Source organism: Canis lupus, chromosome 10, assembly GCF_048164855.1.
Source record: "Canis lupus baileyi chromosome 10, mCanLup2.hap1, whole genome shotgun sequence".
Classification (NCBI taxonomy): Eukaryota; Metazoa; Chordata; class Mammalia; order Carnivora; family Canidae; genus Canis; species Canis lupus.
In genome coordinates this window covers 4,391,433-4,408,405 of record NC_132847.1, presented here as the reverse complement: position 1 = coordinate 4,408,405, position 16,973 = coordinate 4,391,433, and the positions used below count along the sequence as shown (strand labels likewise).

The following is a 16,973-nucleotide window of genomic DNA, read 5'->3' as shown; positions in this document are numbered from 1 at the left end:
GGAGAGCGCGGGCGTGATGACGTCACGGGGGCCGCGGGCGCCGGTGACCTCAGCGCGTCGGCGGCCCCTCGCCGCCCGGCCGAAGCCGGCCCCTGCCGTGCTTCCCTCACCCCGCGCCGGGCCAATTCTGTCGGTCCTCTCCGGTCTCCGCGTCCTCCGCCCACACCCCGCCGCACGGAGGGGATCCCGTGCGTCCTTTTATTCAGTCACTCATTCTTTCCTTAAATCCTTCGTTACTTCACGCCGTGAGCCGGTGCGGGCTTCCGCTCTGTGCCCGGCAGGCGCTGGGCTGCACCCCGGGTACAGGAGGGGACCGGACAGACAGACGTGCCTCCTGCCCTCACCGAGCTCACATTCTAGCCGGGGTAGAGTTGCTAGGTTTAGCACACAGAAATGCAGGATGCCCCGTTTCTTTGAATTTCAAAAGAGGAGTCGTTTTTTAGTATTTCCCATGCAATATTCCGGAACACATATAGTTTAAAAAAAAAAAAAAAAGTTATTCTACCCGAAATGCAATTTTAACAGAGCGCCTGTGTTTTAGGTGGCCGCCCTAAAGGAGAATGACAAACAATAAACAATTGTGCTTAAATGATGTCAAATGATGATTATAAGGGGCACCTGGTGGCTCAGGTCTTGATCCTGGGGCCCTGGGATAGAATCCCACATCGAGCTCCCTGCAGGGGGCCGGCTTCTCCCTCTGCCTGTGTCTCTGCCTATCTCATGAATATATATAATATTGTTTTAAATGATAGTCGTAAGTGCTATAGGAGATGATGAAGAAGGAAAATGGAACTCCTGTTTTGAAGGTCAAAGGAGGTTGTGAGAATGTGCAATTGCTTGCACACAACGCCACTAAGAGAAACCTGATCCCAGCCACCCTAACTGCTTCCACTCTGGTTTTCCCATGGTCCATTCTGCAGAGAGCAGCCAGAGTGAACCTGGCTTATATTTTATATTATAAAGAAAATATAAATTTTATATTTAAAATATAAACCAGGTAGGATGACACTCCTACATGAAGCGCTCCTGTAGCTCCCCCATTGCAACTACTACAAGCCCACAATTTTTTACCATGACTCAAAACCCTGCCTGAGGGCAGCCCCGGTGGCACAGCGGTTTAGCGCCGCCTGCAGCCCAGGGCGTGATCCCGGAGACCCTGGAGACCCTAAATCGAGTCCCACGTCAGGCTCTCTGCTTGGAGCCTGCTTCTGTCTCTGCCTCTCTCTCTCTCTGTGTGTCTCTATGAATAAATAAATAAAATATCTTTAAAAAAAAAAAAAAACTTGCCTGAAATGGCCTCTGCCCTATTTCCGTGAATCTCATCTCTCACCATCTCATCCTCATTTTCAGGGCTCAAATGCACTACTTTCTGTCACTTGAACACATCAAGTTCATTACCATCAGAGGAACTTTACATTTACATAGTTTCCTCCTGCACAAGACAATCTTCCTACCAGTACTTTCTCATCATTTAAGGCAGGACTCTATCCCTTACCTAGACAGGCTCACCCACATCATTTACCACTGCTTGAAATTATTTTTGTTTATTTATTTATAATTTGCTCTTTTCACTAGAATATAAGCTCAAGAGCAGGAACCTTGTTTATCTTGTTTGTGAACTTCATCAGCAACTAAAACTGAAAGATGTATAATAAATGTTCTTTGGTTGGCCATATTTTATTTTATTTTTTTAAAGATTTATTTATGATAGACATAGAGAGGCAGAGACCCAACACAGGCAGAGGGAGAAGCAGGCTCCATGCCAGGAGCCCGACGTGAGACTCTATGCCGGGACTCGATCCCGGGACTCCAGGATTGCGCCCTGGGCCAAAGGCAGGCGCTAAACCGCTGAGCCACACAGGGATCCCCTGGTTGGCCATATTTTAGAATCTGGACTCAGGATTGATCATCCCTACCCTATGAAAACTTGCTTAGTAATTCTTGAGCTCCTAATCTATTTGGTTGGCTACTAGAAAGAGTTGTAAAAAAGCAGAAATAGGTTCTCCTTTTTTCAATTTTTTATTTAAAATCTAGTTAGTGGAAAAAATAAATAAACAAATTCTAGTTAGTGGGATGCCTGGGTGGCTCAGCGGTTGAGCGTCTGCCTTTGGCTCAGGGTGTGATCCTGGGGTCCAGGGATAGAATTCCGCATCGGGCTCCCTGTGAGGAGCCTGCTTCTCCCTCTGCCTGTGTCTCTGCCTCTCTCTGTGTGTCTCTCATGAATAAATAAATAAATAATCATTAAAATAAATAAATTCTAGTTACTATGTTAGCTAACTAGATAAAAGTTGTTTCAGGTGTAGAATTTAGTGATTCATCACTTGCATATAATACCCAGTGTTCATCATAACAAGTGCCCTCCTTAATACCCGTCACCCTTTAAGCCCATCCCCCACCCACCTCCTTCCATTAACCCTCAGTTTGTTCTCTACAGTTAAGACTCTCATTGTTTACTTCCCTCTCTCTTCTTTTTTTTCTTTTCCCCTATGTTCATCTGTTTTGTTTCTTAAATTTCACATGTGAGTGAGATCATATGGTATTTGTCTTCCTCTGACGTATTTTTTTTTCCTCTGACGTATTTTGCTTAGCATAATACACTCTAGCTCCTTCCACATGATTGCAAATGGCAAGATTTTGTTCTTTTTGATGGCTGATTAATATTCCATTGTGTGGCAATAGTTATAGATAAATATGGATATAGATATAGATCTTATTTATCCCTTCATCAGTTGATATACATTTGGACTGTTTCCATAATTTGGCCACTGTTCATAATGCTGCTATAAACATCAGGATACATGTGCAGCTTCAAATCAGTATCTTTGTATCCTTTGGGTAAATACCTGATAGTGCAATAGCGGAGTTGTATGGTAGTTCTACTTTTAAATTTTTAAGGAACCTCCATACTGTTTTCTAAAGTGGCTGCACCAGTTTGCATTCCCACCAATAGTGTAAGAGAGCTCTGCTTCCTTCACATCCTTGCCGACATCTGTTGTTTCCTATGTTGTTAACTGTAGCCATTCTGACAGGCATGAAGTGGTATCTCACTATGTTTGTTTTATTTTGTTCTCTTTTGTGAAAGAAAGCATGCACTCCAGAGCTGGTGCAGGGGGTGAGGGTAGGAGACAGAAGAAGAAAGGGAGTCCCAAGCAGGCTCCATGCCCAGAGCAGAGCCAGAATCAGGGCTTGATCCCACAACCCTGAGATCATGACCTGAGTCAAAATCAAGAGTCAGACACTCAACCGACTGAGCCACGCAGGTGCCCCTCATCATGGTTTTGACTTATAGTTCCCTAATGATGAATGATTTGAGTATCTTTTCATGTGTCTGTTAGCCACCTGGATGTCTTCTTTGGAGAAATGTGTGATCATATTTTCTGCCCATTGCAAAAATAGGTCCTATATTCTGGCCCTGGCATAGATATCACTGAACTACTACCTTGATCTCTGTGTATGCTAAGTTCCTTAGCTGTGCCATAATACCTGCCATTTTTGCAGTGCCCAGGGGCACTGCCTTTATTTTCCCAAGCCTCACAAAACCATACAAAGTAATATTACCCCATGATACAAATAATACGGATAAGGAAGCAGCCTGGATGAAGTTAAAATAACTGGCTCAAGGCTATGATTAGTAAATTTTTTATGATTAGTAATTAATGAGGTTAAGATAGAAAGCAGGCCCAGCTTTTTTTTTAAGTTTATGTATTTTTATTAGTAATCTCTACTCCCAACGTGGGGCTTGAACTCACAAGCCCAAGATCAAGAGTCACATCAGGACACCTGGGTGGCTCAGCAGTTGAGCGTCTGCCTTCGGCCCAGGACGTGATCCTGGGGTCTGGAGATCAAGTCCCACATTGGGCTCCCTGCACGGAGCCTGCTTCTCTCTCTGCCTATATCTCTGCCTCTCTCTCTCTTTGTATCTCATAAATAAATAAATAAATAAATAAATAAATAAATAAATAAATAAATAAAATCTTTAAAAAAAAGTCATATCTACTGACTGAGTCAGCTAGGCATCCCATCATTCCTTCCTTTCTTTTTAAATGAATGCCTAAATGCTTATATTCCTGGTGCCTGGTGAAGAGTAAGGAACATGTTCACTCAAATAAAAAAAGAATACTTGCATAAAGTTACATAGCAGTAAATCATAAGGTTAATCAGCTCTATAGTCTTTGGTATTTTTCCATACCCTTGGAAATTTCCGGGTACTGAGCGTGAAACATTGCAATCCTACTTTTACAGATGCTTCCAAGAAATTAGAGAAAGTATAGAATATTCACAAGTGATTTAAAGTTATCCTTTGCATAGAAGAGACCTAAAGTTGTCATCCTTGTTTTTACCAATTAGGGTTGTGTCGCCTCATGCAATGATTTAACCTGCCTACTCATAACATGGATTTGATAACACCTATATCACAGTGTTATTATGGGGATGAAATTAGATTATACTATCTTTTTGAAGATGAAGTGCTTATCACAATTCTTGGCTCCTGACTCAGCCTTAGCAATCTGATATAGTTAGATGCTTTTTACTTTAACTGACAGAAAACCCAAGCAAAAAAGGACCAAGTAAGGACATTTCTTACCTTATATAACAAAAAGTCTAGGAGTAGGTGGTTCCAGGGCTGATTATTTCCACAGGGTGCACCAATGCCCTCAGTAATCCAGTATCAGTCCAGTTTACCGCTCTGCCATCCTTAGAGTGTCCACCACTCCCCTCTTGGTTGTAGCTCTAAGGACTCACATCATAACACACCACCAGATAAAGGCAAGAAAGATAATTGCCCACTGTCTGATGTCCTCTTTTAAGAGAGAGAGAGAGAAATCTTCCCAGAAGTGCCAGAAATAGACATCCTTATGACTCTTAGCCAGAACATGGTTAATGCATTAACCACCAAATAGGAATGAATGGGATTACCATGAATGATGCAGTTTTTCCTAAAGTAGATGTCACCCAGAAGAGAGAAAACAGAATTGGGGCTCTTTTTGCAAGTAGTAAGGGATGGGAAATGACTGTTGGGTAGGCAACTGAGGGTGTTATGATAGTCATCAGTGATTGTCACCAAATATTTCTCATTTTCTTCCTTTACAGGTGTGTAGTAGAATTGTATTTCCTGGCCCCCTTACAGTTGGGTGGGAACATATTATTAGCTCTGGCAAAAGGGTAGTGAGTTGGAATGGTATATGTCACTTTTACGTTGGCCCCACTTTTCACTGTAACTAACCACAAATAACTAGCAAAACACGCACAAGAAAGAAACTGAATTATTTGATTCAATATGATTGATGCAAATAACCAAAAACTACAAAAGAACATGCTCAGAAAAGTTAAAGATCTACATAAACAAAAAGATATTCAGGGACCAGAAAACTTAATAATGTTAAGATATCAATTCTCCTTACATTGGTCCACATCCTTACCAACACTTGTTTTTTCTGGTCTTTTTGATTCTAGCCATTCTGACTACTGTGAGGTGATTACCTCATGGTGATCTTGTTTTACATTTCCCTGATCTTAAGTGACATTGAACATTTTTTCATGTGTCTGTTGTCTATATGTCTTCTTTGGAAAAATGTCTATTCAGGTTATCTATTTTTTAATGAGATTGTTTAGGGGGTTCTGGTTTGTTTTTGTGCTTTTTTTTTTTTTTTTTTTTTGGTGTTGAATTGTATGAGTTCATATATTTTAGATATTAACCCCTTATCAGATTAAAGACATTTGCAAATGTCTTTTCCCATTCAGTAGGTTGCCTGTGCATTTTGTTGATGATCTCCTTTGATGTGCAAAAAACTTTTTAGTTTGACATAGTCCCAATAGTTTATTTTTGCTTTTGTTTCCCTTGTCTTGTCTTGCCTTCCTTTCCCCTCCATAAACATGTTTCTGACACCAATGCCCAAGAGATTACTGCCTATGTTATCCTTTAGATGTTTTATGATTTTAGAGCTTATATTTAGGTCTTTAATCCATTTGGAGTTTATTTTGTGTATGGTATAAGAAAGTGGTCCAGTTTCATTGTTTTACATGTCTCTGTCCAGTTTTCCCAACATTATTTATTGAAAAGACTGTCTTTTCTCCATCATATATTTTTGCCTCCTTTGCTGCAGATTAGTTGACCATATAAGTGTGGGTTTAAAAAAAAAAAAAAAGTGTGAGTTTCTTTCTGGGATCTCCATCCTGACCAATAGATCTATGTGACTCTCTTTGTGTAATTACCATAGCTTGTAATCCTTTCTGATTTAAAGTCTGTTTTGTCTGATCCTAGTAGAGTCTCCCTGTTCTTTTCTCGTTACTGTTTTTGTGGAAGATCCTTTTCCGTTCTTTCACTTTCAGACCTCCTTGTGTCTCTGGATCTAAAGGAAGCTACTATAGACAACATATATACTTGGGTTCTGGTTTTCATCCACTTCACCAGTCTTTATCTTTTCATTGGAGAGATTCATCCACTAATGTTTAAAGCAATTACTGATAAGGAGGGATTTATTTTTGTCATTTTGCTATTTTGTTTTCTATTTGCTCTACAGCTTTTTTTTTTTTTTTTTTGGTCCCTCATGTCTTGCATTTTATGTCTTCTTCGTGTTTAATTTTTTTAGTAGTAATGAAACATTTAAATTGCTTTCTCATTTCCTTTTGTATATTCTCTCACTATTTTCTTTGTGGTTACCATGGGAATGGCATTTGTATCGCAGCTCTATCATTCTAATTTGAATTTAACCGAGTTTACCTCCAGCAACACTCAAAAACTTTGTTCCTGGGGATCCCTGAGTGGCTCAGCGGTTTAGCGCCTGCCTTTGGCCCAGGGTGTGAACCTGGGGTCCGGGGATCGAATCCCACATCGGGCTCCCTGCATGGAGCCTGCTTCTCCCTCTGCCTGTGTCTCTGCCTCTTTGTGTGCGCGTGTCTCTCATAGATAAATAAATAAAATCTTTAAAACAAGAAACTTTGCTCCTTTAAAAGCTCTGTTCTTACCCTTTCATTTATGGATATCACAGAATTATATCTTTGTACATTATGTGTAATGGTCACCCTTTACCATCAAAAGAAGCAGTTGGGGCAGCCCTGTGGCTCAGCGGTTTGGCACTGCCTTTGGCCCGGGGCGTGATCCTGGAGACCCAGGATTGAATCCCACGTCAGGCTCCCTGCATGGGGCCTTCTTCTCTCTCTGTCTGTCTCTGCCTCTCTGTGTGTGTGTCTCTCATGAGTAAATAAATAAAATCTTAAAAAAAAAAAGTGGTCGAAACATGCAATAAGCTGAATAAATGTCCAGAAGATTATATTCAATGAAAAAGCCAATCTCAAAAGGTTGCACACTGTCCAATTCTACTTACATAACATTCCTGAAATGACAAAATTGCAAAAATGGAGGATACAGATTACTTGTATGAGGTTAAGGAGAGGGTGAAGGAAGAGGGGAAGTGGGTGTGGCTTCAATATGCAACATGAGGAACCTGTGGTGATGGAAATGTTTTGTGTCTTGACTGTATCAATGTCAGTATCCTGGTTGTGATATTGCATTATACTTCGGCAAGATGTTATCATGGGGTTACCTGAGTAATGGGTACACTGGATCCCTATGCATTGTTTCTTACAAATGGATGTGAACCTATAATTTATCTCCAACATAAAAAGTTTAATTTTAAAAATACTACAAACTATTATTATAAAATATTATCGTTCATTAATTATGCAATCATTTGCTAATTACATCAGCATTCATAGCATGTTGTTATAATAGCACTAAGAAAAATACAACCATCAATTCACAGAAGAAATCAAATGACCAAGAAGAAACACTTAGTATCTGAGGAAATATAAATTAAAAGGATAAGAAAGAAAGGAACTAAACAGAAAACAAAAGGAAATACAACTTTTCACCCACTAGTTTTGCAAAGATTAAAAAGGTTTAGTGTTTGACCAGAGCATGAAATTAAGCACTATGACACATGTTGCTAAAACTGTACTTGGTACAAAATTTGAAAGGGCAATTTCATGATCTTTTATCAAAAAACTATGTCCTGCAGTACTGCTTTTTTATAAAATGAACACAAATTTTTATCGCAGCAATATATGTAAGTGCAAATAATTGGGGGGCGGGGGGCGCCTGGGTAGTGTAGTCAGTTAAACCACTGGCTCAGGTTGTAATCTCAGAATAGGGGAATTGAGCCCCGTGACCAGCTCTGCTCTCAGCACAGTCGGCTTGAGATTCTTTTCTTCCTCTGCCCGAGATTCTCTTCTTCCTCTGCCCTTCTCCCGCTCATGTGCTCATATGTAACTGCTCTTTCTCTCTAAAATAAACTGAGGAGGGCAGTCCAGGTGGCTCAGCGGTTTAGCACTGCCTTCCACCCAGGGTGTGATCCTGGAGACAGGGGATCGAATCCCATGTCAGGCTCCCTGCATGGAGCCTGCTTCTTCCTCTGCCTGTGTCTCTGCCTCTCTCTCTCTCTCTCTCTCTCTCTCTGTCTCTTATGAATAAATAAATTTTTTAAATCTTTAAAAAAATTTAAAAATAAAATAAACTGATGAATCACTAAAAAAAAAAAATTGTGGAAAAAAATCTTAACCACTTTCATCAGAGGAATGATTAAAAAATAAGGTACTATATGACCAAAAGGCAACCTACAGAATAGGAGAAGATACTTGCAAATGACATATTTGATAAAGGGTTAGTATCCAAAATCCATAAAGAACTTATCAAACTATAGGGATGCCCAGATGGCTTAGCAGTTTGGCACCTGCCTTCGGCCCAGGGCATGATTCTGGAGTCCGAGGATTAAGTCCTGTGTCAGGCTCCCTGCATGGAACCTGCTTCTCCCTTTGCCTGTGTCTCTGCCTCTCTCTCTACATGTATCTCTCATGAATAAATAAACAAATAATTTTTTTAAGAGAGAACTTATCAAACTCAATACCCAACAAACAAATAATCCAATCAATAAATGAGTGGAAGACATGAATAGACATTTCTCCAAAGAAGACATACAAATGGCCAACACACACACACACACACACACAAAAAAAAAAAAAAAAAAAACAAATGGCCAACACACACACACAAAAAATGCTCTACACCACTTAGCACCAGGGAAACACAAATCAAAACCACAGTCAGAAAGGCTAGAATGAACAAGTCAAGAAACGACAGATGCTGGCAAGGATATGGAGAAAGGGGAACCCTCATACACTGTTGGTAAGAATGCAAGCTGGTACAGCCACTCCGGAAAACTGTATGAAGGTTCCTCAAAATGTTGAAAATACAGCTACCCTACAACCCAGCAATTGGACTACTGGGTATTTACCCCAGAGATACAAATGTAGTGATCCAAAGGGGTACCCGCACCCCAGCATTCATAGCAGCAATGTCCACAACAGCCAAACCATGGAAAGAGCCCAGAGGTCCAGCAACAGATGAATAGATAAAGAAGATGTGATATGTGTATACAACAGACTAGTACTCAGCCATCAAAAAAACGAAACCTCGCCATTTGCAATGGCATGGATGGAACTAGAGGGTATTATGCTAAGCAAAATAAGTCACTCAGAGAAAGACTACTATCATATGAGCTCACTCGTGTGGAATTTAAGGGGATCATAGAGGAAGAGAGGAAAAAATAAAACAAGACGAAATCAGAGACAAACCATTAAGAGACTCTTTTAATTTTATTTTATTTCTATATATTCAGGAGAGACATAGAGACACAGGCAGAGGAAGAAGCAGGTTCCGTGCAAGGAGCCTGACGCGGGACTCGATCTCAGGGCTCCAGAATCATGCCCTGGGCGGAAGGCAGGGGCTAAACCACTGAGCCATTTAAGGCATCCCAAGAGACTCTTAACCATAGGAAACAAACTGAGGATTGGTGGAGGGGAGTTAGGTGGAGAGATGGGGTAACTGGGCGATGGGCATTAAGGAGGTCACGTGATGTAATGAGCACTGGCTATTATGTAAGAATGATGAATCACTGACATCCACCTCTGAAAACAATAATACATTATATGTTAATTAATTGAATTTAAATAAAAATTTTATTTTATTTTAAAGATTTTATTTATTTATTCATGAGACACAGAGAGAGAGAGAGGCAGAGATATAAGCAGACGGAGAAGCAGGCTCCCTGCAGGGAGCCGGATGCGGGGACCCAATCCCAGACCCCGGGATCACACCCTGAGCCACCCGGCGTCCCTTAAATAAAAATTTTAAAATAAGGTACTGTATGAACCAAACTGATATTATATTGCTACTGTTAAGAAAAATGAGATAAAGACTTCCAATGAGGGGGAAATGTCAAAACATCCTCATTAAATTCCCTCATTCCCTCCCCAGGGCCAAACAAAACAACAAAGAGAACCCAAATTAGAAAACCTCCAACTTCTATGACCCGATTTAGGAGTGGCTGGGTTTTGGAAGGCAAAGAAGTGGTAAAGGGAGTCTCCTAGGCTTTTTTTCAAAATGTTTTCCAAAATTAGTTGGTGCACTATTTGTGTCATTTTTTTGAAGTTCAAGTGGGGGGGGGGTGTTGTTATCTGCTTAAAATTTTTTTTTATTTGTTGGGGTACCTGGGTAGCTCAGTCAGTTAAGTAGTTGCCTTCTGCTCAGGTCCTGGTTTCCAGCGACTCCTTAGGCTCTCTGCTGAGCAGGAGCCTGCTTCTCCCTCTCCCTCTGCCTGCTGTTCCCCCTGCTTATGCTCTCGCGCGCGCTCTCTCTCAAATAAATAAATGAAATCTTAAAAAAAAAATTATTTGTTTATCCTAGAGAGTGAGAGAGTGTGCCAGAGAGAAATGGGGGAGGAGGGTGGAGAGGGGTAAGGGGAGTGGCAAATGGAATCTAAAGCCGACCCCACTAGGAACCACTAGCAGGAGCAGGACTCAATCCCAGGACCCTGAGATCATGATCTGAGCAGAAATCAGGAGTCGGATGCTTAATTAATCCACTGAGCCGCCTAGGCACCCCTATTTTTTGCTTTTTAAATTAGGCTCCACATCCAACTAGAGCCCAACATGGGGCTCAAATTCAGGACCTCAGAGATCAAGAGGGAGCCGAAATCAAGATCAGGCGCTTAACCACGGAGCCACCCAGGCCCCCTCAAAGCTAAATTTTAAAAACGGAAGCAAGCCCGGAGCGTGGACGCATAGATGCAGAGGAAGTCAGGGAGCCTCTATTTCAATCCTACATCTGTTCGTGATTCACTCTGCGACCACAAACAAACGGCGTTACTTGCAGCATCTGTGAAAAGCTGATCATCACTACCATTCTCCGGCCACCACGACAGTCAACAGAAGCAAGGTCTTAATTCCGGAGTTCCGGCTCCCTTGCGAGCAAAAGCGGCTCCGGTACCCAGGACCGCTGGGCTGCCGCACCCCGGCCGCGTAGTCCGGGCGGTGGGACTCGCCGCCCCAGCAGGCCGTGCGGCTGCGTCCGCCTGACGTGGTGCCGCCGCCCGCAGCCCCGGGGACCGGAGCCGAGCGGACGCGGAGCGAGCGTGGGAGGACGTGCTTGCGGCCCGCGGAGGCGCGCTTTACTTCCACATCGGGGAGACCGAAAAGAAGTGCTTTATTGAGGAGATTCCGGACGAGACCATGGTTATAGGTGCGGGCCGAAGGGGGAGTCGGGACCGAGACCTTCCTCGGTCGTGGGGCGGGGGCGCGGGGCGTCCGCCGGGAGCCGACTCCACCCCGCCTGGCGCTAGTCTGACCCGGGTCCGCCCCACTCCCCTCCAGGAAACTACCGGACGCAGCTGTATGACAAGCAGCGGGAGGAGTACCAGCCGGCCACCCCCGGGCTGGGCATGTTCGTGGAGGTGAAGGACCCGGAGGACAAGGTGAGCCGGCCCCTCAGCCCCGCCGAGCCCTGCGCTCCGCACTTGAGCGCCAGAGCCGGCGGCCGCGGGTACTTCCGCTCCTCCTCGCGGCAGCCGCCAAACTGCTGAAGAGACTTGGGGTGTTGGTGAGAAGATCCCGGGTTTTCGCTCTAGGCCACACCTGGGCTGCTGCAGGGCTAGCGGCTCCTCTCGGTTTCTTGCCGGCTGCTGCAGGACTCGGTCGAGTCCCTTACCTGCCCGGAGCCTTTTCTCCTGCTCTGTGAAGTGGAAACTCACCTGCCTTGTAGGTGTGCTTGGTGCACACCTTCACTGTGGTGCTGGCCATCAAAGAATTGTGGTAACTCTCACGCTGTGACCTATGACGTATAGGCTTTAGGAGGTCGTTCAACAGGGTGCTTTCCAAACGAACGAGCAGCTTTGAATTTCGATAAATAGGGATATTAAAATAAAGCAAAATAAATCTTTAGTTGTCACCTTTCATTAAAAAAAATAAATCACACCAGAAGAATTGACATGGCAGGAGCTCTGAATAGAGCCCTCCCAAGAGCAGTCACATGTCAGCTTCATCTGACTCTTCACTCCTGCCCCAGAAAGTTCTCAGACAGGCTCTGGACCTTTTAGTATTGCGAGATGCCTAAGGCTCTGTTTGCCAACTTTTGAGGCACTGAGAGCCCGAATTTGTTTCCTTCCAGCGCCCCCTCCCCCCAACACTTGCTGAAGCCCCTTCTCTGTAGGTCATGCTGGGTGGGCAGTGTGGCTCTGAAGGCAGGTTTGCTTTCACCTCCCATACTCCCAGCGAACACCGGATCTGTTCTGTGGTCTTCGAGTCAGGATCATGATACTGTAGTCTTCTTTTGCTTCTCCAAATTGCCATATTCTTTTTTGCCTCAGGAGTCCTGCATGTGCTACTCCCTCTGGCCAGAACACACTTCCCCCAGCTAATTCCGACTAATCATGAATGCAGTTCTAAAAAGCAGCCTTCTCTGACCATCTAGACTAGGCCAGAGCTCTTATCATGTCATTCTTAGTGCATACCCTTCTCAGAGGCATGCTTCACCTTTATCTGTTGTTCTAGCCCTGCCTCATTTAGTATCAGACCATAGGCTCCATGTGCAAGAATGTGCCTGTCTGGGTCACTCTACTTCTCCTGTGGCAGAGAGCAGAGCACCCTCCCACACACACCCCTTCAGGTAAGGGTAATGGGCGCTAAGATCACACACTCTGGTCTGAGGTTACTCTCCAGTGGTTCCCCCCGCCCCTCCCCAACCTTCGGGTCAGTCTATTTATACTTTCCAGAGGCCAGTCATGACCACACCCACAAATGAGCAAACCTCCAAGACTTGGCCGTGTTCCTCCAGCATATCTTAGGGTAGGGTCTATCTGTCTCCAGGGCCAAGTGCTGGAGCTGTCCTGACATCCCTCTCCTCATGGGGAGTCTCCCTTTATTGACATCTTGGGCCTTGGTGATTTGGACTTAATTTTGTCGAGGGTACCAACCAGTGAATTTCCTTATAACAGAAAATGTCAGATTCACGTGAGAAATGACTATTCCAACAGGGCAACCAGCAGAAGTAAAATGTGGGCTAGATCAGGCAGATGCAGTAGGTACATGGATGTCTGGCCATCACTTGTGTGCACTTGTGAAGGAGGAGATGCTGACTATAATGGAAACAGTTACTTGGAATCCTATTTTCAAAAAGAGAAAAAGAAGCATCTCCTGGAAAAATTAACCTATGACATCACAAAGAGAGAGACAGATTGCCTGAAAAATACTAGGAAGACAGAGGTGCCCATCTGACTTCCTGGAAGAACCCAGCAGTCCACGTAACTGGAGTAAAATAGCACAGGAACCCGAGCCCAGAAAGAGGCACAGGATCACCACCAGCACTCAGGCTACCCATAGGGTGGGCCCAAATTGGACTTTTCTGGAAAGGGCTCCACAGGTTGCTAAGGCTTTCAGAGTATAAACTCTTCACATCATTCATTTTGGGATCAGTCCCCCCCAATGCATGAGGAGCATGTTAATATCTGGTTAGAAACAAAACACCAGAATGAATTGCAGAGCAGGAGGCAATAAATGTTTAGGTCAGAAAGTTTGCAGTTTATATTCACTCTTAATTCTCCATCTTGGGTTAGTTCATCTATCCAGTTTTGGTGGGGGCGGGGGAGGGTTGGGGTACCCTCACTCTCCTCCGAAGCACAGAGCCACAAAGAATCCTGCAGCTCCCCAACCAAGTGTGTATGGAAAACCCCTCCTGTCCCAAGTGCTGGCTGAGAAACCAGTTCAAAGCAGTCCTCTGTCCCCCTGAGAGTACCAGGAACCCCTGCAGGGTTGGGGGACTGGGAGCCAGGAAACAGACCAGGGCAGGCCACTTTCCATCAGTTAAGAGAAGGAGAATGAGTTGGGGCTAGGTTTCAGGGCCCACCTACACCAGCTTCTTGGCTTTAAAGAAACTCTTGAGGTGCTGCATCTGCCAGACACCTGTGGCTACAAGGATGAGGGTCTGCAGAATGGACCACCATAGCACCCGCTGATTGGTGCTCTCGCTGGTCTGCCGGAAGCGCTCCTCTCGCCACTGTGGAAGGAGAGAAGGAAGAATACTCCTGTCTAGAACTGAATTTTACCCCCACCCTCTCTGGGGGAAGAGCTGGAAGAGCCACCTCCCAGGAGATTACACATCCCCTGTCCCAACTGTCCCAACCCAGCCCCTCACCCTCTGGTACTCCTGCTCCTTCTGGATCAATTCCACCTGCTCCACAAGCTGCTGTACACGCAGATGCAGCTGGGTCAGCTTGTCCTTGGCTGCAAATTCCACATAATCATTGGTGTGTTCACCTAACTGCATATCCAAATGAATGGCCTGGAACAGGGGAATCAGGATGGGGGTCAGAGAGCTTAGCTCCATGAACCTGCCTGAAATCTAGTCCTCCATCCCACTCTGGGCCTGACACTGGCAGTTCCATTCCTCACACCCCGACTTAGTGACTGGCCCTGCTCTAGATGATCAGGACTCTACTTGTGTGAAGTTCTATATTCAAACACAAAGGATGGGACATGTGCAGAGAAATAGAGGTATGACTCTGAAACAGGCAGTTTACTAGAAGTTCTATATTGGAAGGTGACAATGGAGAGCCCTGAAGGACTCAGATGCAGAATAGCTCTGAACTTCACATTATGAAGTTTGGTCTTTATCCTAGGGATGGCTGGGAGCCAAGGGAGGGCTTTAAGTCCAAGTGACTCCCTCCCAAGATCCCCTTTCGTCCTCAGGAGCTGTTCTTGGTATGCTCACTTCAGGTAAAGTCCCAGCCCAACTCAATAGGCAGCATGCCCTGCACCCTTCTTATTCTAGAGGCTGTGAAATTGAGCCCCTGGGGATGGTGGAGCACCCCCCTGCCACACTCACCAGCTTGCCATCATAGAAGAGGGCGAATCGGATGGACTCAAGGTGGAGACAGATCTGGTGCTCTCCTGGAGACTGGGAGGTGAAGGTGAAGCTGCCCTGAGGGCCATACTGCCGGGCCAGAAGATTCTAGAGGAAGCAACCTCCAGTGAGCACAGAGAAGTTAGCCATGTACCTGCTTCTGGGAGAATTCTGAGAGTATCCCAGGTGCAGACCCCCACAGGCTAGAGGGGTCAGTATGAGGGAAATGGCATGGGTTTGGCCATAAAGTCTCAAATGCCAGCATTGCCAGTACAGAATACAGAATACAGATTGCAAAGAGCATGGCCCTCCTTGAGCTACCTGCCTGTGAGGAGACTGATCTTTCCGTGAGAAATGAAGGATTAGAGAGGGCTATGCTTTGACCCGTGGCCTTTGGGGGGGGGGGGGCTGCAAGGGGTAAAGGCCTGCCTCACCTTGTTCTCGGGGTCCTTCACAAACACGAACAAATTGATCCACTGTGGGGAGGGCTGATACTTTTCCATAGCAGGGTCGTAAAGCTCCGTCTTGTAATTACCTAATGGAGAGGCAACGGAGGTGTATTCGCATCCATTCCCATGACCGAGTCGTGGTGGTCGGGGGAGGAACAGAAGGATCTCGAGTCTGAGGGGCCTGACCAAGGGCCTCTGCCTTCTCCTCCCCTCTCCAGCCCCACTTCTCTGCCATCAATCGAGTCTGAATCAGACGTGCCTCCTCGGCGCCCCTCCCCCAGCCCCGGCACACGCAAAAGAGAGGATGCCTTGGCGAGACTGCTGTCCACTCATTTCTCCCCGGCCCCAGCCCACTCCCCACCCCCCAGCAGGGAAGGGAAGGCGCGGGCCTGAGCTGGTGCCACGGCGCCCCATTCCGTCCCCTCTCAGGACTCTGGGTGCAGGGAGGGCAAGGCCGGGAGTGGCCGGTGCGCGCACCTATGACCACGGTACCATCGGGGATCTCCTGGATGAAGCACTTCTCTTCCAGCTCGCGGACCTCGAGGTAGAACGCGCCCCCGTGGCCCATGAGCGCCAGCAGCTGCCCCAGCAGCAGCGGCAGGGCCATACCGGTTGCCTGAGCTCTGCCCCATTCCCGCCCAGGGCGAGCCCTGGGCCCAGCTCCTCGAGCCCGGCAGGCCCCCGCCACTTTCCCAGGCGAGTCCACCGGTCTCCGCGCGTAGGCTGCGGAGACTGCGAGCTCGCGCGTAGACTACAACTCCCAGGAGCCACGGCGCATTCCCGCCTACCCTCGCCGCCGAGGGGCCAGGCGAGCCCTCCACCCAATCGCCGCCAGGTTCTAGAGCGCTCTCCGCCCGTGGCTCTTATTCCGCGCAGGAACTTGGGGAGCGTAGGTGTTGTAAGCCCATCTTCCTGATTGGGGTCACAGCCTCAGAGGGGGAAGAGGGTTTGCCCTCTGCAACTTGCAGGGCAGCCACTCAAGATGTGTGCTGAAAGGATGCGCGATTAATGGGAAATGTATGACCTGGATTTGAACATAGAAGACCTTAGAATTGATTGGGGAGGACCTGGAGACCTGGAGAAATGGAATGGGAAGCCCCGTGGGGTTGAATCTGAAGCAGTAATTCAGGAAGGGCAGGGGGGAAATGTCGCGGTTTTCATGGAAGAGGTAGATTTGACCCCAGCCTTGAAGGATGGTTAAAATCTCCCTGCGCAGTGAGGGACGAGAATAATTTAGGTAGGGGGACCTAGGATTGCCTAACAGCCAATAGGCGAGTTAAGGAACTAGGGGAAGA

At 45.9% G+C, this 16,973-nt stretch overlaps 1 protein-coding gene and 1 long non-coding RNA gene across 2 annotated transcripts; one reads left to right on the top strand and one right to left on the bottom strand.

Annotated features, from left to right (window-relative positions):
* Positions 1-10,512: 10,512 nt before the first annotated feature.
* Positions 10,513-12,273, top strand: LOC140641157 (uncharacterized). The gene is made up of 2 exons (XR_012037666.1): positions 10,513-11,575; positions 11,707-12,273. It is a non-coding gene; the product is annotated as an uncharacterized lncRNA (long non-coding RNA).
* A 1,614-nt stretch (positions 12,274-13,887) lies between these two features.
* Positions 13,888-16,426, bottom strand: LOC140641156 (transmembrane emp24 domain-containing protein 9-like). The gene is made up of 5 exons (XM_072840582.1): positions 16,156-16,426; positions 15,664-15,764; positions 15,212-15,337; positions 14,522-14,668; positions 13,888-14,383 (listed from the first exon to the last, which is right to left on the bottom strand). The coding sequence occupies exons 1-5, from the start codon at positions 16,283-16,285 to the stop codon at positions 14,234-14,236; spliced, it is 654 nt and encodes a 217-aa protein (XP_072696683.1). The 5' UTR covers positions 16,286-16,426; the 3' UTR covers positions 13,888-14,233.
* Between the last annotated feature and the right edge of the window lie 547 nt (positions 16,427-16,973).

Excerpts from the sequence above, each read along its gene's own strand:
- LOC140641156 (XM_072840582.1), bottom strand. The coding sequence starts at position 16,285 with ATGGCCCTGCCGCTGCTGCTGGGGCAGCTGCTGGCGCTCATGGGCCAC. Across the intron at positions 14,669-15,211 it reads TCTTCTATGATGGCAAGCTG|GCCATTCATTTGGATATGCA; the intron begins GTGAGTGTGGCA and ends CCCCTGTTCCAG. Across the intron at positions 14,384-14,521 it reads AGGAGCAGGAGTACCAGAGG|TGGCGAGAGGAGCGCTTCCG; the intron begins GTGAGGGGCTGG and ends CTCCTTCCACAG.